General features: G+C 44.1%; 1 protein-coding gene across 1 annotated transcript in view; it reads right to left on the bottom strand.

Annotated features, from left to right (window-relative positions):
* Positions 1-23,961, bottom strand: part of LOC117365985 (cell wall protein DAN4-like) — a 143,237-nt gene that overhangs the window by 49,293 nt on the left and 69,983 nt on the right. The window contains exon 3 of the mRNA XM_033957004.1: positions 1,243-1,368. Coding sequence (XP_033812895.1) covers positions 1,243-1,368 — 126 coding nt within the window. The remainder of the gene's footprint in view (positions 1-1,242; positions 1,369-23,961) is intronic.

Here is a 23,961-nt window from a genome sequence, read left to right as displayed (position 1 = left end):
TCCCTCATCCCGTGTCCATCCTATCCAGCATCTCCCCTCTGAATCCTTCTCCCTATGCTCTCTCCATGCCAAAGAGAAATGTCAGACCCACACAGTGGGAGGGTGAGCGGGGAGAGCAGACACCTCCCATGTGGAGGTGTAAAGAGGTAGAGAGAGAGAGAGAGAGAGAGAGAGAGGTGTAGAGAGAGAGAGAGAGGTGTAGAGAGAGAAAGAGAAGGGTAGAGAGAGGTAGAGAGAGAGAAAGAGAAGGGTAGAGAGAGAGAGAGAGAGAGAGAGAGAGAGAAAGAGAGGTGTAGAGAGAGAGAGAGAGAAGGGTAGAGAGAGAAAGAGAAGGGTAGAGAGAGAAAGAGAAGGGTAGAGAGAGAGAGGTGGAGAGAGAGAGAGAGAAAGAGAAGGGGAGAGAGAGGGAGAGAGAGAGAGAGAGAGAGAGAAGGGTAGAGAGAGAGAGAGGTGTAGAGAGAGAGAGAGAGAGAAAAAAAAAGAGAAGGGTAGAGAGAGAGAGAGAGAGAGAGGTAGAGAACATGAGAACATAAGAATTACCACTGCTGGGTCAGACCTGTGATCCGTCATGCCCAGCAGTCCGCTCATGCGGCGGCCTTTAGGTCAAAGACCAGTGCCCTAACTGAGTCTAGCCTTACCTGTGTACGTTCTGGTCCAGCAGGAACTTATCTAACCTTTTCTTGAATCCCCGAAGAGTGCTTTCCCCTATAACAGCCTCCGGAAGAGCGTTCCAGATTTCTACCACTCTCTGGGTGAAGAAGAACTTCCTTACATTTGTACGGAATCTATCCCCTTTTAACTTTAGAGAGAAGGGTAGAGAGAAATAGAGAGAGAGAGATTGAGAGAGATATGTTGGATAGAGGAAACCTCAGTTCAACAGCAGGTTGCATCTTTCATTGGGTGGTCTTAGGCTTTTTTGCAATGGTGGCTCAATGTTATCTACACCCCTGCCAGCTTTTTCATGTGTATTTGCCATCTAACTGTAGATGGCTTCTTATAGAATTATCTCCTAGGTGCCTCTGTTTTGCTGCAAAACTCTAGTCACAAAAGGCAGGCCAAAATCTAGGCAGCTGAATTTTGTATGCCTCGATGTCAGCAAATTTTCAACCTCAAGGCTATGTATTTGGACCCAATTTGGTTGACTAAGTTGTGCATCACGGTTGTTTTTCTTCTTCAGATAAATCCTTTAGTGGTTAATGTTATTGCTTAACTTGTAAATAAATAATATATTGCAATACTTACTTTCAGTTTCAGTTCCATTAGCTGTTACAGATATTATGGGCTGTGATGTTGTTGTCTTTGCTTCTGATGTGTTATACTCACTGCTGGAAAGATCATTCCCAGTTGGCTCAGCATTATCACTGGAAACTGAGAAGAACAGAATCTGTTGAGAAACTGGATAAACTTGCCGCACTTCATACATATTACCACATTACATATACGTAGTTCCATCTTGTCCAAGCAAGATTATGGACACATACAGGGACTCAAAGTCAATGGCTCATACTCAATCTAAGTTAATAGGATAAGCTAGTTAGTTAATTTTATCTGAATATGCATCAAAATTATTAGGCGATGTATTCTTGAATACACTTCCCTAAAGTTAACCTACTTAACTGGTCATGCTGTGGAAGAAGAACGGTTCAGAGAAAACCTTCTCTCTTTACTGAGATGGTAGATGCCTGGCATAGCCTAACCAGCAGAGACGATAAAAATCAGGATTGACAGAATTCAAACATGCTTGGGACATCATACCTAGTGATAGAAACAAGGTTGGGAGGTCCACTATTGCAAACAACTCCACTCTTCACTGTCTTGAAAGGAGTGGCAAAGGGAAGAGGTGATATTGAGAAAACAAAGTGCGGATAAGGGAATCTTTGTGACACTACACAGGGTGGGCAGCTAGCTTGAAAGTTGCAGACTACAACTCCCAGGAACCAACCAGTCTGGGTCCAAGCAGTTAGGTGTTGGCCAGATATTGCCGAGAAATACCATGGTAACCTATATGGCAGGCATGGGCCTGTCTAATTTTGGTAGTTGTGTAGATTATTACAAAGCTTGGTGGTAAGAAATTGGGGAGAGGGGGTGCAGGTTGACTGGGTGTTGGATTAAGTATTAGAACCTGTGTGTTCATCTACCCAGGATGGGAAAGAACCAAAGAAGAAGACAAAATCTGACTTAGGGTTTGATTCACTTACCTCCTTAGCATGCCCGACCAATCCACAAAACAAAAAAATTCAAATGAGGGATATCAGAGGAACATTCCCTTCTGACCACATGGATCGCTAGTGTGCGATCCTGATGCATGCGCAGACCATCTGTAGATGGTCTGCGCATGTATCTAAGAGCCGCAACTTTTTTTAAAAAAAACTTTTACTAGCCCAGCGAGCCCGTGGTTTTAACCCGCTTTAAACCCGTGGGTTAAAACCACGGGCTCGCAGTGCGGGGAAGGGCAGGAGAGTCGGGGCGGCAGGAGAGATTTGGGGCAAGCAGGAGACCGGGGCTGAGACAGGGCAGCAGATCGGGGCAGCAGAAGGCAGGGCAGTCGGAAAGGACCTCAGCAACTGGTCCTCAGCAGTCGCTTATTTTGGATCAGCCAGCCCAGTCGGTGTTGCTTTTTTCATTTTTCTGAATCGCATTTGAATGCCGTTCCCCCTCATTTGCATGCGTGGATCGGAGGATGATTGGGATACAGGTTAGTGAATCGGGTTGGAGGGAAATCGGGTCGCAAAGGGCTTGCAAACCGATCGGTACACGATCGGTTTGCTTAGTGAATCTAGCCCTTAGAGAAGAAAGCAATATCTCTCAAATGGTCAAACTTCTATCTTTAACGCCATTGACTGGAAAGGTTGGATATACCAATTAATCTTTATTTACCATCATCTACTATGTTACCAAGAATTTAGGGAATGTTGATAACACTATTCTGGAGGAAGTGAAAAGAAATACTGTATCTTCATTTGCTATTTGACAATCTTAACTGCTCTGAGGAGTTTAAAGTAAAAGAAGGTCGAGGAACAAAAATTCAAAGACTGGCTATGAGAACAGAGAGGAAGCAGTTTGAGTTTTTCTAGGCAAAATGCAGCAGAATGGTGGCCATCTCATCCTAAATCAGAGTGGCATGGTGTCCTTCTACAAGACAGTCTTGCTTCTTAAAATAAATAATCTTCATAAGCAAGAATAGTTGGCATAAGTATCCTGTTTGTTTTTTTTTAAATCTGGTTACATATAGAAAAATTAATTTAATTGAATTTCATATCTGACACATATTAGAAATCTCAGATTATAAAAATGGGGTATAGATAGTGTGGTGAATTATCATCCTCCTACCGCTTCCTCCTCTCTTTCATCTTCCCTTCTGCTTTGTCCCTTTCACCACTCTTTCTACTCTTTCCAACATTATATTTCCCCTCCAAAGATCATATCTGTCTCCCCCACTTCATTCTCTTTCTCCCAAGCTGCTGCCCATCTTCTCCTTACATAGTCACAGGCTCCTCTTCATCTCCTCCTCGACCAGCAGGTTCCTTTTTATCTCCCCCTGTCCTTGGAATCTTCTTTCTCTTGTCCCTAACAGTTTTCTTAATTGCCTCCTCCCCCCAGGTTCCATTCTATTTTCTTCTTCCTCCTCAGATTACTTACTATCACTCCATTTTAAAATTTCTTTATGTTTCTTGTGTCACAGCACTAAGGGCTAAGGGCTAAGGGCTAATTGACCCAATTCACTAAATGGCCCACCGTGTGCTTTTCCTCCTTGATTGCCCATTTTCCAATCCAGATTTGCAAATTAGTAAAACCCAATGTATCCCTCCTGCCTTTTTCTTCGGTGGGGGGAGGTCTTTCCTGGCAGGAGGAAGTGGGCATCCCTCCTGCCATCTTTTTAGGGTTTAGGGTGGGGGTGGGGGATGGGACGGTGGCTTGCAGGTGCTAGCACAGGGGCTTTTTTAATGGGACAAATGGTGCATGTTTAAGTCACGCAGAACATATGTTCCGTTAAAAAAAAAAAAGCAGAAGCCCTGACAGCAGTGACAGGAGGCTGCTTCCCCTGTCACTACTGTTAGGGCTCTGCCATGTGTAAATTGCTCACTGAGCGATTGAGTCGGTGGGTTTGCATGCAAACTTGATAGTGATTCAATCGCTGTTGGAAAATCGGACAGAGAATCGGCCAACAGCCATTGATTGCTATCTTTAGTGAATCTAGCCCTAAGGCCCATTTTAGATGATGCAAGCAGCTGGGATGAGGGAGTCCACATCCCTCTGGGTTATCTATTTGAGGTAAGGGGGAGGGGGCGGCGGAGACAGGGAGTGGGGAGGTGGTCACTGACCAGTGGGGGAGAGTGGGTATCTCTCCTGCTGCAGGGGGAGGGGGGTCGGGTCATGTCACGGCGGGGATATTAGGGCAGCGGGAGAGTGTGGGCATCTCTCCCGCTGTAGGGGGTGGGGTTGTTGGTTGACAGTGGGAGAGATTGAACATCTCTCCCACTGTTGTGTTTTGGGGATTTTTTTCTTTGACGGCGTTTTTTCTGCACATGTGCTTATCGCTATCACCAGCGATGGGCACATGCAAATTTAGGACTCCTTTTACAAAGCCGCGCTAGGGCCTTCATGCGCGGAATAGCGCGCCCTTAATTGCCACATGCACTAGCCGCTACCGCCTCCTTTTGAGCAGGCAGTAGATTTTTGGCTAGCGCGTGCTAATCTGGTGCATGCGCTAAAACGCTTAGCGCACCTTCGTAAAAGGAGCCCTTAGTGAATCGTCGCTGCTGTCTGCCAACCTCATTTGCATGCGTGATGTTTTTGAGAATGTCTCTCTTTTTTAGATTTGCTATCAAAATGGCTGCGTTAGCAGACAGTCGCTTTTTAACTTGGGTTTTTGAGAATCCCGGCCTGAGTACATCTCCTGCTTTTTCAGTGGCTCTTCCCCCTTGGTCCACATTGCTTTTATAATCAAGAGTAAGAAAGAAAGAAAAAAAAGAGTTGACAGAGACATAAGGGGGTGCAGGCTTATTTTTGCCCCACATTGTCAGTCTTCTGTGATAGGCAGAGAAGAAGGAAGAGTGAAGAATGACACATGGTAATGTTCAGAAGTTCTGTTACCAAGTAAATGTCTTGTGTGCACCAGTGGCTACTCTACCCTAAGTTGATCAAATATGCTGTTCCAATCCTGGATTTTCCCTGTTGCATGCATGATTTTGTGGTTCAGATTTTTTTGACGGAACTCAATGGATAAATCAGAACTACAAAATGTTTGCACACAATGGGACAAAACCACAGTTAGAACTGTTTGTCCAGGTGACCAGGGTTGAGATGGCAGTCCCAAATTGCAGTTAACTGCTGAAACCCAATTTTTTTTCCCCTATGGAACAATTCAAAACAATACTTTACTTCTGAAGTAATAACTGCTTGATTTGTATGACCAGAGAAAGAAGAACAGGAAGTTAGGGAGAAGGTTCTGGAAGCCAGACAAGAGACATTAGGTGGGGAACTAAAAACCAGAATTTCCAAGACAGCATTTTTAGAAATGAGCCACATTTCATGTGGTGGATCCCAGATGCAAAATGAGCTCCAGAATCTCCAATACAAGGATGAGATAGTGATAAAGGGAAGAGGATTTTATGTTGGATTAAGAAACCGAGGAACATTTTGAGAAAGGGTCTATCCCAGTGGTTCTTAAACCTGTCCTGGGGGCCCCCCAGTCAGTTGAGATTTCAAGATATCCTTAATGAATATACATGAAGCAGATTAGCATATAATAGAGACATACAAATCTGCCTCATTCATATTCATTAGGGATATCTTAAAATTTCAGTTGGCTTGGGGTCCCTCGGGGCAGGTATAAGAACTATTGATCTATTCCATATGAACGGTTGGAGTAGCTTAATCAGTGTAGTGGGCTGAGAACCGGGGGAATCAGATTTTATTCCAACTGTGGCTCTGTGATTCTGTGCCCAAGTCACTTAACCTCCCATTGCCTCAGGTACAAAATAAGTACCTGTATATAATATGTAAACTCCTTTGGTTGTAACCACAGAAAAGTGGTATATCAAATCCTATCTTATCCCCATTCCCACTTGGCCCAATTCTATAAGGAGCACCTAAAAGTTCAGCGCAATTGAAGTAAAATTGGGTGCTGTTTAATGAATCACGCTGAGCGGTACCTATTTTGGAGGTGCCCAATAAATAGGCCACCTCTAGGCACAACTAAAAGTTAGACGCCTATCTAAGCGCTTAAGCATGCTTAAGTGCAGCAATTCTGCAATAGGGCACCTAACATGTAGCCACACCCACGCCTAACGTGCATTGCACCTATTTTTTGAAGGCCGCCTACATTTTTAGAGCCGCCTTAGTACAGAATCGTTCTTTCTTGATAGGCGCCTATGTTTCAATTAGTGCTGATTAAAAAGCTTAATTGAGCTTGTTATCTAATTTAGATAGGCGCCAAGGGCAGGATTAACCTTTAGGCCAAGTAGGCACGTGCCTAGGACCCAAAATGGTCAGGGGGGCCTGATGAAGGAGGGCATCAACACTGTTTTTTCCAAACGGCGATGGGCCCCTCCAGCATCGATCAGCAACGCGGGCCCCCCAATCGGCAATGCGGGCCCCACCCCAATCGGCAACGCAGCCCTCCCCATCGACGGAAAGTAAGACAAGCAAGCAACACGGGTAAGAAAGGCAATGGGAACTGTAATTGTGTAAGCGATGCTGCTTGCCCAAAGCTTCCCTCTGATGCAGCTTCCTGTTTCGGCCTGGGCACATGGTGGGGTGGGGCGGGGCAGGGGGCCCAGTGTACTTGTGTGCCTAGGGGCCCTTGACGAATTAATCCTGCCCTGTAGGCGCCTATCTAGGTTGGCGCCTCCGAAATAGGTGCCTAACATTAGGCACCGGTAACAGAATTTGGGCCTTAACTTTCAAATGCCCCAGGTACAAAGCTTCGATTGTGAGCCCAGTAGGTACAGGGAAGGGGAACAGGTGCATGCACACAGCAGGGGGAGGAGCAGGAAGGGGGGGAGAAGAAGAGGGGTGCCGGTACCCCAAGAAAGACCGTGTCTGGGGCAGACTGCTCCCCTGCACCCCCTTTACTACGCACACTGAGGACAAACATCTCGGAAATAATAATAATAATAATAATTTATTTCTTATATACCGCTATACCGTGAAGTTCGAAGCGGTTTTGGTCATTTTCGAACAAAAAGACATTTTTTTTCTGTTTTAAAAAACAGTCAAGTCTGCTACTGGACTTTTGGAGGTTTTCTGCAAAATGTCTAAATTCAAATTTAGACGTCATATTGAAAATGCATCTCCACACCACCTGCTACAGTGCTGGTACTGGCTTCCTTTCACAGCACATGCTTCCTTCACATTTCCAAACTGTTAATCTACACAGCACCAGAACCCCCTGTTTTTCTGATGTGTGTACCCAATCTGAAGACCAGACCAATTACTTTAAAGGTTTCATTTCCACCAAAGGCTAAGAGCTATCACTTTGGCAGCAAGCTGGTCTGTGCTTTTAACAAACTGGCATCTGTTGCTGGGAATACAGAAAGCATCTTGCTTGACCCTCTGTGATATCTCTTTCTTGATAAATAAACACATTTGGACTCTGGTGCTTGTAAACCGGAATATGTAACCTTCAACTATAACAGCAGCCAGGTATAATGACCCTTCAAGCTTTATTTTACAATCTAGCATTTTAAATCCCCAATAAATTCATCATTACAGAAGAGATTTATTGGACAACTAAGTTAACACTGCTCCTTGTGACCCTGGGCATGTCACTTAATCCTCCATCGCTCTTGGTACAAAATAAGTACCTGTAAATATGTAAGCCGCTTTGAATGCGTAACCACAAAAAGGCAGAAAACAAGTCCCATTCCCTTTCCCTTAATAGGCTTTCACAGATAACCATAAAGCTCATATCTCTGTTGCTGCATTACCTTTACAAGATCTGGATTCAATGTAAGAGCATATCGGCCCTGCCACCTTGTGGCACGAAGCAAACATTACATCTAACAAAATGTAAGTGATATTATATAACAAATGGAGATCCTATCCCTGAGCATCGGGCTCTCAACAGTTAAAACAACAGTTATGAAACATGCCCTTAATACTTCTCGGTGCTATAACAGCTGTTCTGAAGCATGGATCCCACTAAATAACCAACAGCCTTTTTATTGTTTGATCAGTGTTGTGAGAATAATGTTTTCTTCCCATGCCTTTTATTTTGTCAAAACAACAGGTGTGAGCATCAGCAGCAGTTCTGGTGATTAGACAAACCCTTAATAAATACTTTTTTTTCTTGAACACACATACATCTGAATGTATTTTTATCCAGGTAGACAGAGATTAGAAATACACTACTGAAATAAACATGTAAGATAAGGATAAATCAATAAGACCGTGACTATTAACTGGCTTGAAATAGTATACTTGGCAGGTATTCAGAGTGTAAAAAAATATATATATATTTCGCACAGCCCCCAAAATAAACTGAATAGCAGATGGAACCATTGTGGGTGCACTAGTATGTCTCTTGAGTCTTGCCCCATAGACTGACTCACAGCAACAATCACAAGAGGGACGCACTTTGTAGAATCAGGGCCAGACCGTCTAAGTCTGCCTAGTCCTGGGCTTAGTTCATTTTATACCATTCATTTTCTAATTAGAGATCCTCTGTGTTCATCGGGAGCTGAACCTTCCCGCGAGTGAAAGGGACGCCGCGACTGCAAACCCCTGGAGAGATACCTGGAAGTGAGGTGCAACTTTGTGGGGACTCGTTTTTGCCCAGGATTGCAGTGCTCATTGACATCTTGAGCCGGGACATTGGGAGCTGAACCTCTGCGGGCATCCGCAGAGACAGATGCCCTGACGACACACGGGTCCTCTTCCCGCGAGTGAAAGGGACACCACGACTGCGGCGCGCGACCACGGGGCATGGCCAAAGGGTCGTGCTCTAAGGGGCATGTTATGCCCCTTGGAGACACTGGGAGACACGGGAGACACTAACTGTATGTATTGATTTTGACTAAGTATGGGGAAAAGAAAGGGGAAAGCAAAAGTGTCTACACCTATTTTACCTGGACCCATAGATAGACACCTTGTTTCAACCAGTGTCCTAGGTCAATATCAAGGAGCTGACTCGCTATCAGGGGCATCTCTCAGCCCCCCAGAAAGAACTCCCCCGCCTCCACCAAATATTCCTGTTGGTCTGGATCCCAAGTCTGGTTCCAGTTCCCAACCTGTGGGAGTATCAGAGCAACTGGTATCGACCTCATTAGTTTATGGGGCGATACCTAAAGCCTTATCCTTTCAGGATGAGATTTTATTTGCTAGAGAAACCCAGGTAGAGCCACAGGAGGTTACTCTTAAAGATTTATGGCAGATTAATATTAGAATGGAGGGATTATTAATATCAGTGGTGACTCAGAATGTTAAATTTTCACAAGAAGTTATAGATAAGTTGGAAAATGTTGATTCAAATTTGAAGATTATGGAAAAATGTATTAGAACAACAGAGTCTCATGTGGCTACATTACAAGCAGTGTCTTCAACAGCAGTTAGAGATTTCCATGTTACTCATATGAAATTTGAGAAAATGGAAAATATTTTAAGGGCAAAAAATCTACGATTAGTTAATTTTCCAAAAACACAATTATTGTCCCCAGAAATACTGATTCGGAAATATTTTAAGGAAGTACGCCTTAGAACACCGGACGGAAATTATGTGGAGACAGATTCTGATAAAGCCAAACTACTGAATGAATACTTCTGCTCAATCTTTACCTGTGAGGCACCTGGGCACGGGCCACAGCTGGAAGCAAAGCCAAGCGCGGAAGACTCATTTCAGAATTTGGAGTTCACACCAGCTGATGTTTACAGTGAACTGACAAGACTCAAGGTGAGCAAAGCCATGGGACCAGACAAATTGCACCCAAGAGTGCTCAGAGAGCTGTGCGATGTCCTGGCGGAGCCATTGGCCCTGATCTTCAATCTCTCCCTAAGTACGGGGAGAGTCCCCCTGGACTGGAAAACAGCTAATGTCGTTCCGCTGCACAAAAAGGGTTGCAGAGCAGAGGCTGCGAATTACAGACCAGTGAGTCTCACATCGATAGTGTGTAAACTCATGGAAACACTACTTAAACGTAAATTAGATACAATCTTGGATGAGGGGAATCTAAGGGATCCCAGTCAACATAGATTCACTAAGGGTAGATCATGCCAGTCCAATCTCATCAGCTTCTTTGATTGGGTAACAGGAAAGCTAGACTCGGGAGAGTCTCTGGACATAGTGTACTTGGATTTCAGTAAGGCTTTTGACAGCGTCCCATACCACAGACTAATAAGCAAGATGAAATCGATGGGGTTGGGTGAGACACTAACTGCATGGTTCAATGATTGGCTGAGTGGGAGACTTCAGAGAGTGGTGGTCAACGGCACCCTCTCTGAGACGTCGGAGGTGACCAGCGGAGTACCACAGGGCTCTGTTCTGGGTCCTCTCCTTTTTAACATATTCATAAGGGACTTGACCCGAGGGCTTCAGGGTAAAGTAACATTATTCGCCGATGACGCCAAACTATGTAATATAGTAAGTGAATGCAATTTGCAGGATAGTATGACGCAGGACCTGCTTATGTTGGAAAGCTGGTCCTCGACATAAGAAATGAAAGGTCATGCACCTCGGTAGCAGAAATCCAGTTAGAACTTACACCTTAAATGGAGAAACATTAGCTAGGACTTCAGTAGAACGAGACTTGGGAGTAATCATCAGTGCAGACATGAAGGCTGCCAAACAAGTAGAGAGGGCATCATCCAAGGCAAGGCAAATGATGGGATGTATCAATAGAAGTTTTGTCAGCCGGAAACCTGAAGTCATAATGCCACTGTACAGAACCATGGTGAGACCTCATCTGGAATACTGTGTGCAATTCTGGAGGCCACATTACCGCAAAGACGTGCTTATAGTAGAGTCGGTTCAGCGGATGGCCACTAGGATGATCTCGGGGCTCAAGGGTCTCTCGTACGAAGAGAGACTGAACAAACTACAGCTCTACACTCTAGAAGAGCGCAGGGAGAGGGGGGATATGATTGAGGCATTTAAATACATCACGGGACGTGTCGAGGTGGAAGATGACATCTTCTTTCTCAAAGGACCCTCGGCCACAAGAGGGCATCCGCTCAGACTCAGAGGAGGGAAATTTAATGGGGACACCAGGAAGTATTTCTTCACGGAAAGAGTGGTAGACAATTGGAACAAGCTTCCAGTGCAGGTGGTCAAGGCCACCAGCGTGCTTGACTTTAAGAATAAATGGGACATCTACGTGGGATCCCTACGAAAGTCGAGTTAAGGGACTGGGTCATTTACACTCAGACTTAATGGGGTGGGTCATTAGAGTGGGCAGACTAGATGGGCTATAGCCCCTTTCTGCCGTCATCTTTCTATGTTTCTATGTATTGGAGTTGGATGCTTCTCATACAACTGGACCTGACTGCAGCATTCGACCTAGTTGATCATAACATCCTTCTCCAAATCTTGGATGCAATAGGTATCTCAGATACAGTATATTTTTGGTTTGAAGGCTTCCTAAAATCCAGAACCTACAGAGTAAAATCAAACAAAGAAAAATCAGATCCTTGGTCAAACCCTTGCGGCGTACCACAGGGATCCCCACTATCCCCTACTCTCTTCAACCTATACACTGCCTCTCTCGGGGCATACCTGGATAACCTAGGCATTACCACCTATAGTTATGCGGATGACATCACCATCCTTATACCATATGATCAGCCAAAGACCACCATGACAAACATAATACACCAAACAATAGAAACAGTTACAACCTGGATGAAAGAACACAAACTAAAACTCAACCCAGATAAAACTAAATTCATCCTCCTCGAAAATGACAAAGTCCCAACTATAACCAATTTAGAACTTAACTCAATCAACTATCCAATCCAAACCACCATAAAACTACTAGGAGTGACAATAGACAGATGCTGCACTATGCAACTGCAAATAAATAAAACCATACAGAAATCCTTTGCAATAATGAGAAACCTGAGACAAGTCCGGAAATTCTTTGAAAGAACACAATTCCAGCTCATAGTGCAATCCCTAATCCTAGGATTGCTAGACTACTGCAACATCCTCTACCTCCCCTGCCCTGCCACGATGACCAAGCAACTACAAACAATCCAAAATACTGCTCTGAGACTCATCTACTCACTGAGGAAACATGATCATATCACAGAGGCCTACATCAACTCACACTGACTACCAATCCAAGAAAGAATATTATTTAAATTCTACTGCATGATATTCAAAACCCTAAATGGAAATAGCCCAGCCTACCTAAACAATTGCCTCATCCAAGCAACCTCAACCAGACATAGAAAAACGCACTCCCCTTTCACACCTCCCCCGATCAAGGAAGTAAAACGGTCAAAACAATACGACGGCCTCCTAGCCACTCGAGCTGCAAAACTGGATAACCAAATCTCCAACCTACTGTTAACCACCCCAGACTACAAGATTTTCAGAAAAGAAATAAAAACTATACTCTTTAAGAAAGCCCTGAAACAGTCCTAACCACACCTACTCTTAAAATCTCTTACTCTTAACAACACTTTTATCTATCAAATGTTATCTAAAACCCATAATTTCACCATATTCTTACCTCCTAAAGACCTCCACTTCCCTTTGGTAACACTTTATCCAATGTTTATTACCTTAAAAAATTCTATGTCATCGCTTATTCTATTCCTTTTAATTTGTATGTAATTCCTGTTTTTAGTTTGAATGTAATCCGCCTTGAACCGCAAGGTAATGGCGGAATAGAAATCACTAATGTAATGTAATGTAATGTAATGTAATGATCCAGAGAAATTGCCTATAACAAATTTATATTATATCCCACAGAGAAAGAAAAGTCCCGCAAATTTGGGAGTAGATCAGTTGGAACAAATTGAGTTTGATTTAACTGGTTTCTTGGAGGATTCACAAGATATAATCCAAACTAGATCTACCCTATTGATAACTTGTGCAAGAGAGATTGATAAATCTTTAATCATGAAAGCTTATTTTCGCAATAAGCAAATGAAATTTTGTGGTGATAATGTATTGATTTTTCCAGATGTGGCCCAAGCCACACAATTGAGAAGGAAAGCTTTTTTTTTAGCTTTGAAATCAAGGGTGTTGGCTTTGGAGGCCACATTTTATCTGAAGTTTCCATGTAAATGCTTAATTAAATTTAAAGAATGTGAATATGTATACTGGGATTCTATTCAGTTGGAACAATTTTTTACAACTTCATGAAACTAATATAGACATCAAGTGAATTAATATTTGGAGTTTAGATTTATAATGTACCATAAATGTTTGATTTTGGGATCAGGATTATATTGAATGTATTGACTAGCTATATCAGGATATTCTCTCCCAATTATGTGGACTTGAGGAATTTATGCAAATTTTTTTTAGGAAGTGTTACATTTTTTCTGTAATTTTCCTCTTTATTATTATCTGTAAAAATGATAATGATGAAAATTTGATAAATAAAAAAAAAAGAGATCCTCTGTGTTCATCTCATGCTTTTTTGAATGCTCTCACTGTTTTCCTTTCCATCACCTCTTCATCAGAACATTTAATGCATCAACCACCCTCTCCTTGAAAAAAGAATTTTGTAACATTACTTGAAAGAAAAGGCCTGAGGGAGAAGAGACTCTCAAACAGTTTTACAATTCTTTCAGTACATATCATCTTACAATCAAATTCAAAATGGACTACTCCTTAGAGAAAGTCAACTTTCTAGACACCACTGTTTCCAACAATGGATATATACAAACCCTATAGACCGATGCACCTGTCTCCAGAACTCCACACATAAAAAAATTCCATCATACACAGCCAAGCCACACAATACCGCTGTATCATAAGAACATAAGACTTGCCTCTGTCGGGTCAGACCGGAGGTCCAGTGTGCCCGGCAGTCCGCTCAAGCGGCGGCCCCTCAGGTCCAGGACCTGATAGTGCTCCTACCCTAAAACTCACATACACTTTTCGATTTTGTCCTGTAGAGTAACCTTCTATCTACGGTATACCCTGCAATCCCCTTCGCTTCCAGGAAGTCATCCAGTCCCTTTTTAAAACCCAGTATTGTACTCTGTCCTATTACCTCCTTTGGAAGCGCATTCCAGGTGTCCACCACCCTCTGAGTGAAGAAAAACTTCCTTGCATTCATTTTGAATCCGTCCCCTCTCAGTTTTTCCGAGTGACCTCTTGTTTTTGCTGTCCCTGCTAGTCTGAAGAATCTGTCCCTCTCCACCCTCTCTATGCCTCTCATGATTTTATATGTCTGTATCATGTCTCCTCTCAGTCTCCGCTTTTCCAGGGTAAAGAGCTCCAGTTTGTCTAACCTTTCGGCATATGAAAGGTTCTCCATTCCTTTTATCATCCTTGTTGCTCTCCTCTGAACCCTCCCAAGTATCGCCATGTCTTTTTTAAGGTACGGTGACCAGTATTGGACACAGTATTCCAGATGTGGTCGCACCATTGCTCGATACAATGTCAGGATAACCTCCTTCGTTCTGGTAGTGATACCTTTTTTGATAATGCCCAGCATTCTGTTCGCTTTCTTTGAGGCCGCTGCACATTGCGCCGCTGGCTTCATTGTTGTATCCACCAAAACCCCCAGGTCTTTTTCCAGGGTGCCTTTCCCCATCATCCTCCCTCCCATCGTATAGCTGTACATGGGGTTCCCTTGCCCCATGTGCAAGACCTTACATTTCTCCACATTAAAGCTCATCTGCCATCTTTTTGCCCACTCACACAGTTTGTTCAGGTCGCTCTGCAGTTCTTTTGCATTCCTCAACAGTTTTGACCCTGTTGGAGAGTTTTGTATCATCCGCGAACTTGATAACTTCGCACTTCGTGCCCGTTTCCAGATCGTTAATGAATATATTGAACAGCAGCGGTCCCAGCACTGACCCCTGCAGGACACCACTCGTGACCCCTTTCCAGTCAGAGTAGTGTCCTTTTACTACTACCCTCTGCTTCCTATCCGCCAGCCAATTTTGGATCCATCTGTGGACGTCCCCTTCCACCCCGTGGTTCCACAGTTTCTTCAGCAGGCGCTCATGGGGTACCTTGTCGAAGGCTTTTTGGAAATCCAGATAAACTATGTCAATGGGGGTATCTGCTTTGCCCAAAAGACAGAGACAAATACATCTGAAAACCCGGAATGAATCTTTTTTTTAAAAAAAGATACAACTCCAAAATCATTTCCTAGAACATTGCCTCCTCCCTTGAAATACCCAGAGAAAATCTATTGCAGTACAAAGGCAAGAAAACCTCAGAGAGAATCCCCCTGATAGAGGCATACAACCCAGAGCTGTAAAAACTGAGGAAAATCATAAAAGCTCTAAAGCCACTTCTCCAGGGGGATGAATTACTGAAAAATATTCCCAGCTCTGCCCGTGCTAGTGTTCCTACAGCCACCCAATTTGAAACAGAAAATAATGCGCACACTCCCTATACGCAAGGAAGAGAATGGCACACTTCCCTGCTATAAAACTAGCTGCACACTAAGCCAACATATTTCATAAGACCCCCCCCAGTCCCCCATATGGGAAAACATTCAGGAGAAGGGGGCCCTTCACACGTTCATCTTTGAATGTAGTTTATATCTTTCAATGTAAAAGGTGTAGAGAAGGATGCTACATTGGAGAAATAAGCCAGATGTTAAAGACTAGGATTAATTTACATAGATATATTAAAAATTGCGGTGCCAACCAGAACATCACCTCCATGGGACAACATTTAAGAAAACCAGAACAGTGATTTTATGGTGAGGATATTAAAAGGAAATTTTAAGACAATTGAGGAACGCAAGAACTTTGAGATCAAAATGATACACATTTTGACACCCACCAAACAGGATTTTTCAGACATTATCCCCCCCTCCTTTACTAATGGGTAGCGTGGGTTTTAGTGCCGGCCATGGCGGTAACTGCTCCGACGCTCATAGGAATTCTATGAGTGTCGGAGCAGTTACCGCCACGGCCGGCGCTAAAACTCACGCTACGCATTAGTAAAGGTGGGGGTATGTTTTGTAATACGAAAGAAAACCAATTTTTACTGCTCTGACATCTTATCACCCTCACTTATCCCCCTGTCTCCTTCCACTCCCTCCCCCTTTCCTGTGAGACCTGTCATTTGAATACTTTGATGTTTTACTTTTATATATTTATGTCTACATTTGCTTATCTCTAATCTGAAGAAAGATTACCTTTGAAAGCTAATCTAACCGTACTATAGTTAGTCCAATAAAAAAAAAAGGTATCACCTGAATTCTTTTTTGTTTTATTTAATTTTATTTCTACATATTATCATACTCCTCAGGGTCAGTTTTAGACATGCTGGGGCCCACAGCAGAAATTAAGAAAGGGGACCCTGAGCCCCCAATCTTCCCACCTGCTATTACTACCACACATATTACAACTTTAAATGACTTCTTCCAAGTTTCCACGTTTATTTACTATTTGATATACCGACCATCAACAAGTATCTTGTCGGTTTACAATACTAACAATTTAAAAATATATATAAAAGATAAGGGGGTAGTATGTAAATTATATGGTTGTTAGACAAGACAAGGACGATTTGATATAATATGCACTGAGGTAAGGGTAAGAATCAAAATTACATCGAAGCAAAATAAAATTTAAAGGGAGATAAGGAGGGGAAGGGGGTGAATGAGAGGAGAGGGGAGGTCGCTTCTTAAAAGCTTGAAGATTGTTCTGAAATTTGGCAGTTAAAATTTAATGCTAAAAAATGCAAAGTCATACATTTGGGCTGCAAAAAACAGAGGAAATGGTATAGTTTAGGGGATGAAGAACTTATGTGCACGACAGAAGAGCGAGACTTGGGTGCGATTGAATGTGATTATCTTAAGGTGGCCAAACAATTTGAAAAGGTAACGGTGAAAGCTAGAAGGATGTTAGGGTGAATAGGGAGAGGTATGGCCAGTAGGAAAAAGGAGGTATTGATGCCTCTGTATAAGACTCTGGTGAGACCTCATTTAGAATATTGTGAACAATTCTGGAGGCTGCACCTTCAAAATGATATAAAAAGGATGGAGTCGGTCCAGAGGAAGACTACTAAAATGGTGTATGGTCTTCGTCATAAGACATATGGGGACAGACTTAAAGATCTCAATATGTATACTTTGGAGGAAAGGCAGGAGAGGGGAAATACGATAGAGACGTTTAAATACTTACATGGCATAAATGTGCATGAGTTGAGCCTCTTTCATTTGAAAGGAAGTTCTGGAATGAGAAGGCACTGGATGAAGTTAAGAGGTGATAGGCTGAAGAGTAATCTAAGGAAATACTTTTTTACAGAAAGGATGGTAGATGCATGGAACAAACAGTCTCCTGGAAGAGGTGGTGGAGACAGAGACTGTCTGCATTCAAGAAAGCATGGGATAGGTATGTGGGATCTCTTAGAGAGAGGAAGAGATAATGATTACTGCAGATGGGCAGACTGTTTCCTATCTGCTAGCCAGTTTTTAATCCACGTGTGTATTTCACCCTCTATTCCATGGCTCTCAATTTTCCGAAGTAGTTGTTCATGCAGAACCTTGTTGAACGCCTTCTGAAAATCCAGATATACAATGTCGACCGGGTCACCCTTGTCTATTTGCCTGTTTACTCCCTTAAAGAAGTGCAGCAAGTTTGTCAAGCAAAATCGTCCCTTGCTGAAGCCGTGCTGACTGGTCCTCATCAGATTGTGTTCGTCAAGGTGATCAAAGATGCGGTCTTTTATCAGCACTTCTACCATCTTTCCCGGTACAGAGGTCAAACTCACCGGTCTGTAGTTTCCTGGATCTTCCTTCGAACCTTTTTTGAAGATCGGCGTAACATTCGCCACCTTCCAGTCTTTCGGAATCTTTCCCGATTTGATTGACAGACTGGCTATTAGTTGAAGCAGTTAAGCTATAGTCCCTTTCAGTTCCTTTAGGACCCTCAGATGGATGCCATCCAGTCCCAGGGATTTGTCACTTTTAAGCCTATCAAGCTGCCTGCGTACTTCCTCTAGATTGACTGTAAACCTTGTCAGTTTCCCGTCTTCACCGGTATGTTTTGTATATCCTCTTTGGTAAAAATGTGTTCAGTTTATCGGCGATGGCTTTGTCCTCCTTTAGCACTCTCTTTAATCCATGATCATCCAACGGTCCCACCGCTGTCTTTGCGGGTCATTTCCCCTTAATATATCGAAAGAACGGCTTGAAGTTTTTCGCCTCCTTGGCTATTTTTTCCTCTGCCATCATGTTTCTATGTTTCTATGTAACACAGCGAAATTATACTCAGCAAGTATCACAACAGTGGAGATCTCCCCCTCCCTCCCAGATATGCAATTCTTTCAGTACTGAACACACAGGTCCTGGGCCCAAGTCTACCAAAAATTAGTCACCCCCTTGCTATGGTTGGTGTGGATTCTGGAGCCCTGCCAGTAGACCACCTCCTCTGGTCTGGCAGCCAGAATTTCCAAGCTCTGTAGTTAGCGGCAGTGTCTCAAGCTATCACCAGCTGCCGGACTAGAGGAAGTGGTCTTCAGCAAGCAAGACTTTGAGATCCCCACCAGCTTATATATTTATATTTTGCATTTGGGCAGGGGGCATGAGAGAGGACAGGAAGAAAATTCAGTTCCCACCGTCTTTGGGCTCAGGGTCACTTCCTACCCTCATCCCTCACTCCTCCATCAGCTGTCTTGGACACACTACAAAGATCTGTGACACAAATATCCCAAAGCTAACGTATTCCAAGTAATAAATTTAACGCACTTTTGTGGTCCAGACATTTTATTTTTCCATCATGCAGGTCCCATTTTGTCTCTTCTGCTTTCCTGTGTCTTCTGACAATTCCCTTTCCAGTGGTTGCTGTCCATATGTCTATTCTCCCCACTCCTGTCTGGTTTCATTCCCTCACTACACTTGTCTTTAATATACTGATCTTTCCTTTGTTGCTCTTCCTTCTCTTTTCTGCATCTTCACTCAAATGTCTCTCTTTCCTTCTTTTTACTTTTCAGCTACCAACTTTCCATCTCCCTTTCTCATGCTGTAAATCTCCTATTTCCCATCTCACACCTTTCCCAGTCTCCTATACCCTTCTTTCATCTACTCATTACCACATTTCTACCTCTGTACTCACTAAACTCCTCATTATCACATTTCTAATTTTGTACTCGCTCTCCTAATTCATCTCCTTGCCACCCCTGTCCCTTGGTCTTTCCCATATGATCCCAAAATTTCCAATATACCCTCCCTCTATTCTTGTAGTCCAGAATCTCCTCTCCCTCTCTTTCTCATGGCCCGACATCTCCCTGTCTTTTTTTCTTCCACTATCTTCCTATCCCATCTCTCTTCCCTCCTGTGTTCCTACATGATCCATCATATCACCTCCTCTCTCCTCCCCCTCATGGTCAAACATTGCTCCAGGTCTTTTTCCTGCTGTTCTTTCTTCCTCCTACCCTATAGTCCAGCCCTCATCCCTCCAACCCCGTCCAACATTTCCCCTTCTCTCCCTCCCTCTCATCCTCTGCTCCAACATATTTCTTGTTCTTCCCAACTGTCCTTCCATCTAGCATCTTCCCCTTCCAAGGCCTGCCTATCCCCCCTGGGTTCAACATCTCTGCTATTCTCTTCTCTTCTAGGGGTGTAGCCATGGGGTAGGGCTGTGGACCCAGCCCACCATTTTTGGCTCAAGCATTCCCCCTATCCCACAAACTATGCAGTCCAGTATATTTTCCTTTCCCTCCTCCCCACATTCTGGCTTCTCCTCTTGCCAGCCTGGAAGCTTTCTTTCTGCAGAACACTAGACACCAGAAATGGAAAAACATGCCATACTGTAGGGAGGGAAAGGAGAGAAATACTGGATCACAGGAGAGGGGAACAAATGCATGTCTACCTGCTGAGAAGGGAAGTGGAGGAGGAATGTGTTGACCTCACAGTCTTCTCCTACCCCCTCCCCTCCAAATTTGAGGATTGCCTAAACCCTTGCAATCCGTCTCTCCTGTTGGCCACCATATCTCTCTCGCTCTCCCACCCCCATTTCATAATTTGTTCTTCTGGTCCCTTCTCCCACCTCTGGATTATTTTGTAAACTGCTTTGATATTTTATTTAGCTAAGTGGTATATCAACCAGCCCCCCCCAAAAAAAATGTTTCCAGCCACTCTTATCCCTCCCCACCCCTGGGCCAATTTAAAAAAGCTCCTGGAGACCCCGCAGTCCAGACATCTCTTCCCCTTCTGTTCATCTCCCTTGCTTGCCCTCACCTTCCTGGTCTCCTTTTTAACATGCAAATCTTCCTTTTCAGAAGAGCCCTGCGATGGCAGACATTCTCTCAAGTTGCTGGCGGCTGCCCCGAAGCTTTCCTTCTGCCACGATCTGCCCAGGCAGAAACAGGAAGTTGCGTCAGGTTGGGGATTGAGAGGCAGACCATGGCTGAGGGAAAGGTTTGGGGCATGGGAGTGGCCTATGGTTATCTTGGCCAATTGGAGTCTTAGGCCACTTCCAGGGCATCCCAGAATGCACCAGGAGGGGAAGACCTGTCATTTTGAAGAGGAGGGCTTGTTGGCTGGAGGAAGTAGACATCCCTTCGGCCTTACTTCTAAAGGTATGAGAGGTGCCGGGGTGGGGTGTTAGGGGTGCCGGGTTGGGGTGTTTGGGGGTTCAGGGGGCTGGTGGTGGGAAAAAGTGGGCATCACTCCTGCAGATCTCGGGGATTAGTGTCAGGGGTCTTATGCCACAGCTGCTTCAGCTGATCATGGCAGAGTTATTTTCTCCCTGATCAGCTGAGCCAGCAGGACTCCCCGAAGCTACGTTTTCAGTGACTCCTGCCGGCTCAACTGATGGCAAGGGATCCCTTGGCAAAGATAGGTGGCTGAGCTTCTTTGCAATCAGGCCTACGCTATTCTGTAACTGGCACTGGTTGCTTGGGCGCTGGTTAGAAAAGGGAGTGTGTGTAGGTGTGGGTGTGTAAGGCATTTGTTCTTAAGACAAACACAATTCTGTATAGGATGCCGGTGTGCAATTCTCAGCCACTTCTTAGGCAGTCGCTGAGACAGGCGTCTTATACAGAATAAGCCTCCTATCCACTAATTTTTAATAGGTGTTTAATTGTTTTTAATGACGTTTTCAATTATCAGTAACAAGGCTATTAAGAAAATTAAGTTAGGCACCGATATTTGCTAATCTAGGCACCTAACTTTAGGTGACTTTCGGCTAGATTCACAAAGCAAACCGATCGTGTACCGATCGGTTTGCAATCCCTTTGTGACCAAATTTTCCTCCGACCCGATTCACTAACCTGTGTAGCGAACCCATCCCGATCCGTGCATGCAAATGAGGGGAATTCACTACCCTTTTCTCCTGACACACCGACTGGCTGGCCGATCAAGCACAAGCGACTGGTGAGGACCAGGACTTCCTTAGGCTCAGCCCTAAGGAAGTCCCTGATTGGCTCAGGTGCCTCAGGCCCCTCCCAAGGGGCAAGAAACCCAAGGCGCCTGAACCAATCAGGGCCTTAGGTGCCTCCCTATGCATCACATGATGCAATGGGGTGGGGCTTAAAGCCGGCATTGTGTCGGGCAAGGCGGAGGAGAAGGAGCAGGAGAACTTTGTGGTTCCTCCTGTTCCCACTGCTGGAGGCCTATGGAGCAGGAGGGACTGAGTACCCCTCCTGCTCCCAACTTTTTGGAACGGGGGTGTTGGGTTGGGCTGGGGCTGGGCCATGTCGATCGGGGGGAAGGGTGTGCTGTGCTGGTCCCCCCGTGTGCTGTGCCGGTTGGGGTGTGTGTGTGTGCAGGGCAGGGTGTGCATGGGAGGGGGGGGGGGGTGTTTGGCATGGGGAGGCTTTTTTAATCTTTTTTTTTATAGGCCTGATATCTTATGGCCTATTATAAAAATGGAAAAAAAAAAAAAAGCCGGCAGAGTCCTGACAGCAGTGACAGGAGGCTGCTTCTTCTGTCACTACTGTCAGGGTTCTCCCCGAGTCAATCTAATCCGTGCAGTCAGTTGGGAGCGTGCCTCTGATCACTTCCATTTGCACGAAGATGGTTGGTGAATCAGTTGGCCTGCCTCCAATCGCACACGGATCTGACACGGATCGGAAGGTTAGTGAATCTAGCCTTTTATAGACTCAGGGCCAGGAATCTAATGAAGCTGTTTCAATATTATGCATGTACCTGGAGGTATTCAAGTTATATGCATGTACCCGGAGGTCCCAGTATTCAAATGCACTGCAGCATTTTGTATCACCTGTAAAGCTTTACAGTAGGAATCAGAAACCCCCAGGTACAGTCCATTACAGTAATCCAATGTTGTTAAAATGAAATGCTGAACTACGATTCTAAAATCATAATCTGGCAACATCAGCCTCAATCTGATCAACAGACAAAGCTGGTAATAAGTTTGCATACACAAAGTAGAATATGAAACAACTTGCAAACTTCACATATTTTTTTTTTACAGGTGGCTATATACCTATTAACCCTGCCTTCCAAGGTACCTCCCAATCTATATTTCTCCCTACAACATAGGTTCTGATTTCTCCACATTCAAAGCCAACTCATTCTGTCTCATTCAGCTATCACACCACACCAAAGTCAAGATTTGGCTACTGCATTTCTCACCTTTGGTTCATGCACTCAGCTTGAGGTAACTTGACCACTGATGACTACAAATTTTAGGTGAAAAAAGCTGAGATGTATGGTCTGCATAGAGGGGATGGTTACAATAAAATCAAAGCCGAGGCCAAAGCCAGCATTGTCAACATTAAGGTAGGCTAATTAAAGGAAAAAGCATCAGTAAATTAAAAGATGTGTAGGCTGTTTCTCCCTAAATTATATTTATGAAGAAACCTTATTTGTTTTGATTTCGTTTGTCTTTTAAACTAATGTTTTTAAACTTTGTTAAAATTGTTTTAAGATTGTTTTAAGATTGATTGTTCCCCCATAAGTTGTTTTAAACTGTGCATCGCTTAGAATATTTTTTTATATAGGCGATTTATCAAATAAACGTGAACTTGAACTTTACTAGGGATCGTTCCATCTTAAGGTGTATGTGTAAAGTGTTCTATAGTAGGGATTCCAGATATTTGGATTTACCCTCTTTTTAGAGGACTGTTTGGGTGTCTGGGTTTTGGAAGGCCCTGGCTCTGACAAGAGCTCAGGGCTATGTTTGGAGGGCCTCCGAGCATGTATGAATGTGACGTGATGACATAAGAACATAAGAATTGCCGCTGCTGGGTCAGACCAGTGGTCCATCCTGCCCAGCAGTCCACTCACACGGCAGCCCCAAGGTCAAGACCAGTGCTCCAAATGAGTTCAGTCTCACCAGTTTAACATGAACTTGTCCAACTTTGTCTTTAAACCCTAGAGGGTGTCTTCCCCTATAACAGACTATGGAAGAGCGTTCCAGTTCCCTACCACTCTCTGGGTGAAGAAGAACTTCCTTCGTACGGAAATTATCCCCTTTCAACTTTAGAGAGTGCCCTCTCGTTCTCCCTACCTTGGAGAGGATGAACAGTCTGTCTTTCTCTACTAATTCTATTCCCTTCAGTATTTTGAATGTTTCGATCATGTCCCCTCGCAATCTCCTCTTCTCAAAGGAGAAGAGGCCCAGTTTCTCTAATTTCTCGCTATACGGCAACTTCTCCAGCCCCTTAACCATTTTAGTCGCTCTTCTCTGGACCCTTTCGAGTAGGACTGTGTCCTTCTTCATATACGGCGACCAGTGCTGGATGCAGTACTCCAGGTGAAGGTGCACCATGGCCCGGTACAGCGGCATGATAACCTTCTCGGATCTGTTCGTGATCCCCTTCTTGATCATTCCTAGCATTCTGTTTACCCTTTTCGCCGCCGTAGCACATTGTTTAGATGGCTTCATGGACTTGTTGATCAGAACTCC

This window comes from Geotrypetes seraphini, chromosome 1 (genome assembly GCF_902459505.1).
Source record: "Geotrypetes seraphini chromosome 1, aGeoSer1.1, whole genome shotgun sequence".
NCBI classification, from domain to species: Eukaryota; Metazoa; Chordata; class Amphibia; order Gymnophiona; family Dermophiidae; genus Geotrypetes; species Geotrypetes seraphini.
This window is presented reverse-complemented; position numbering and strand designations above follow the sequence as displayed.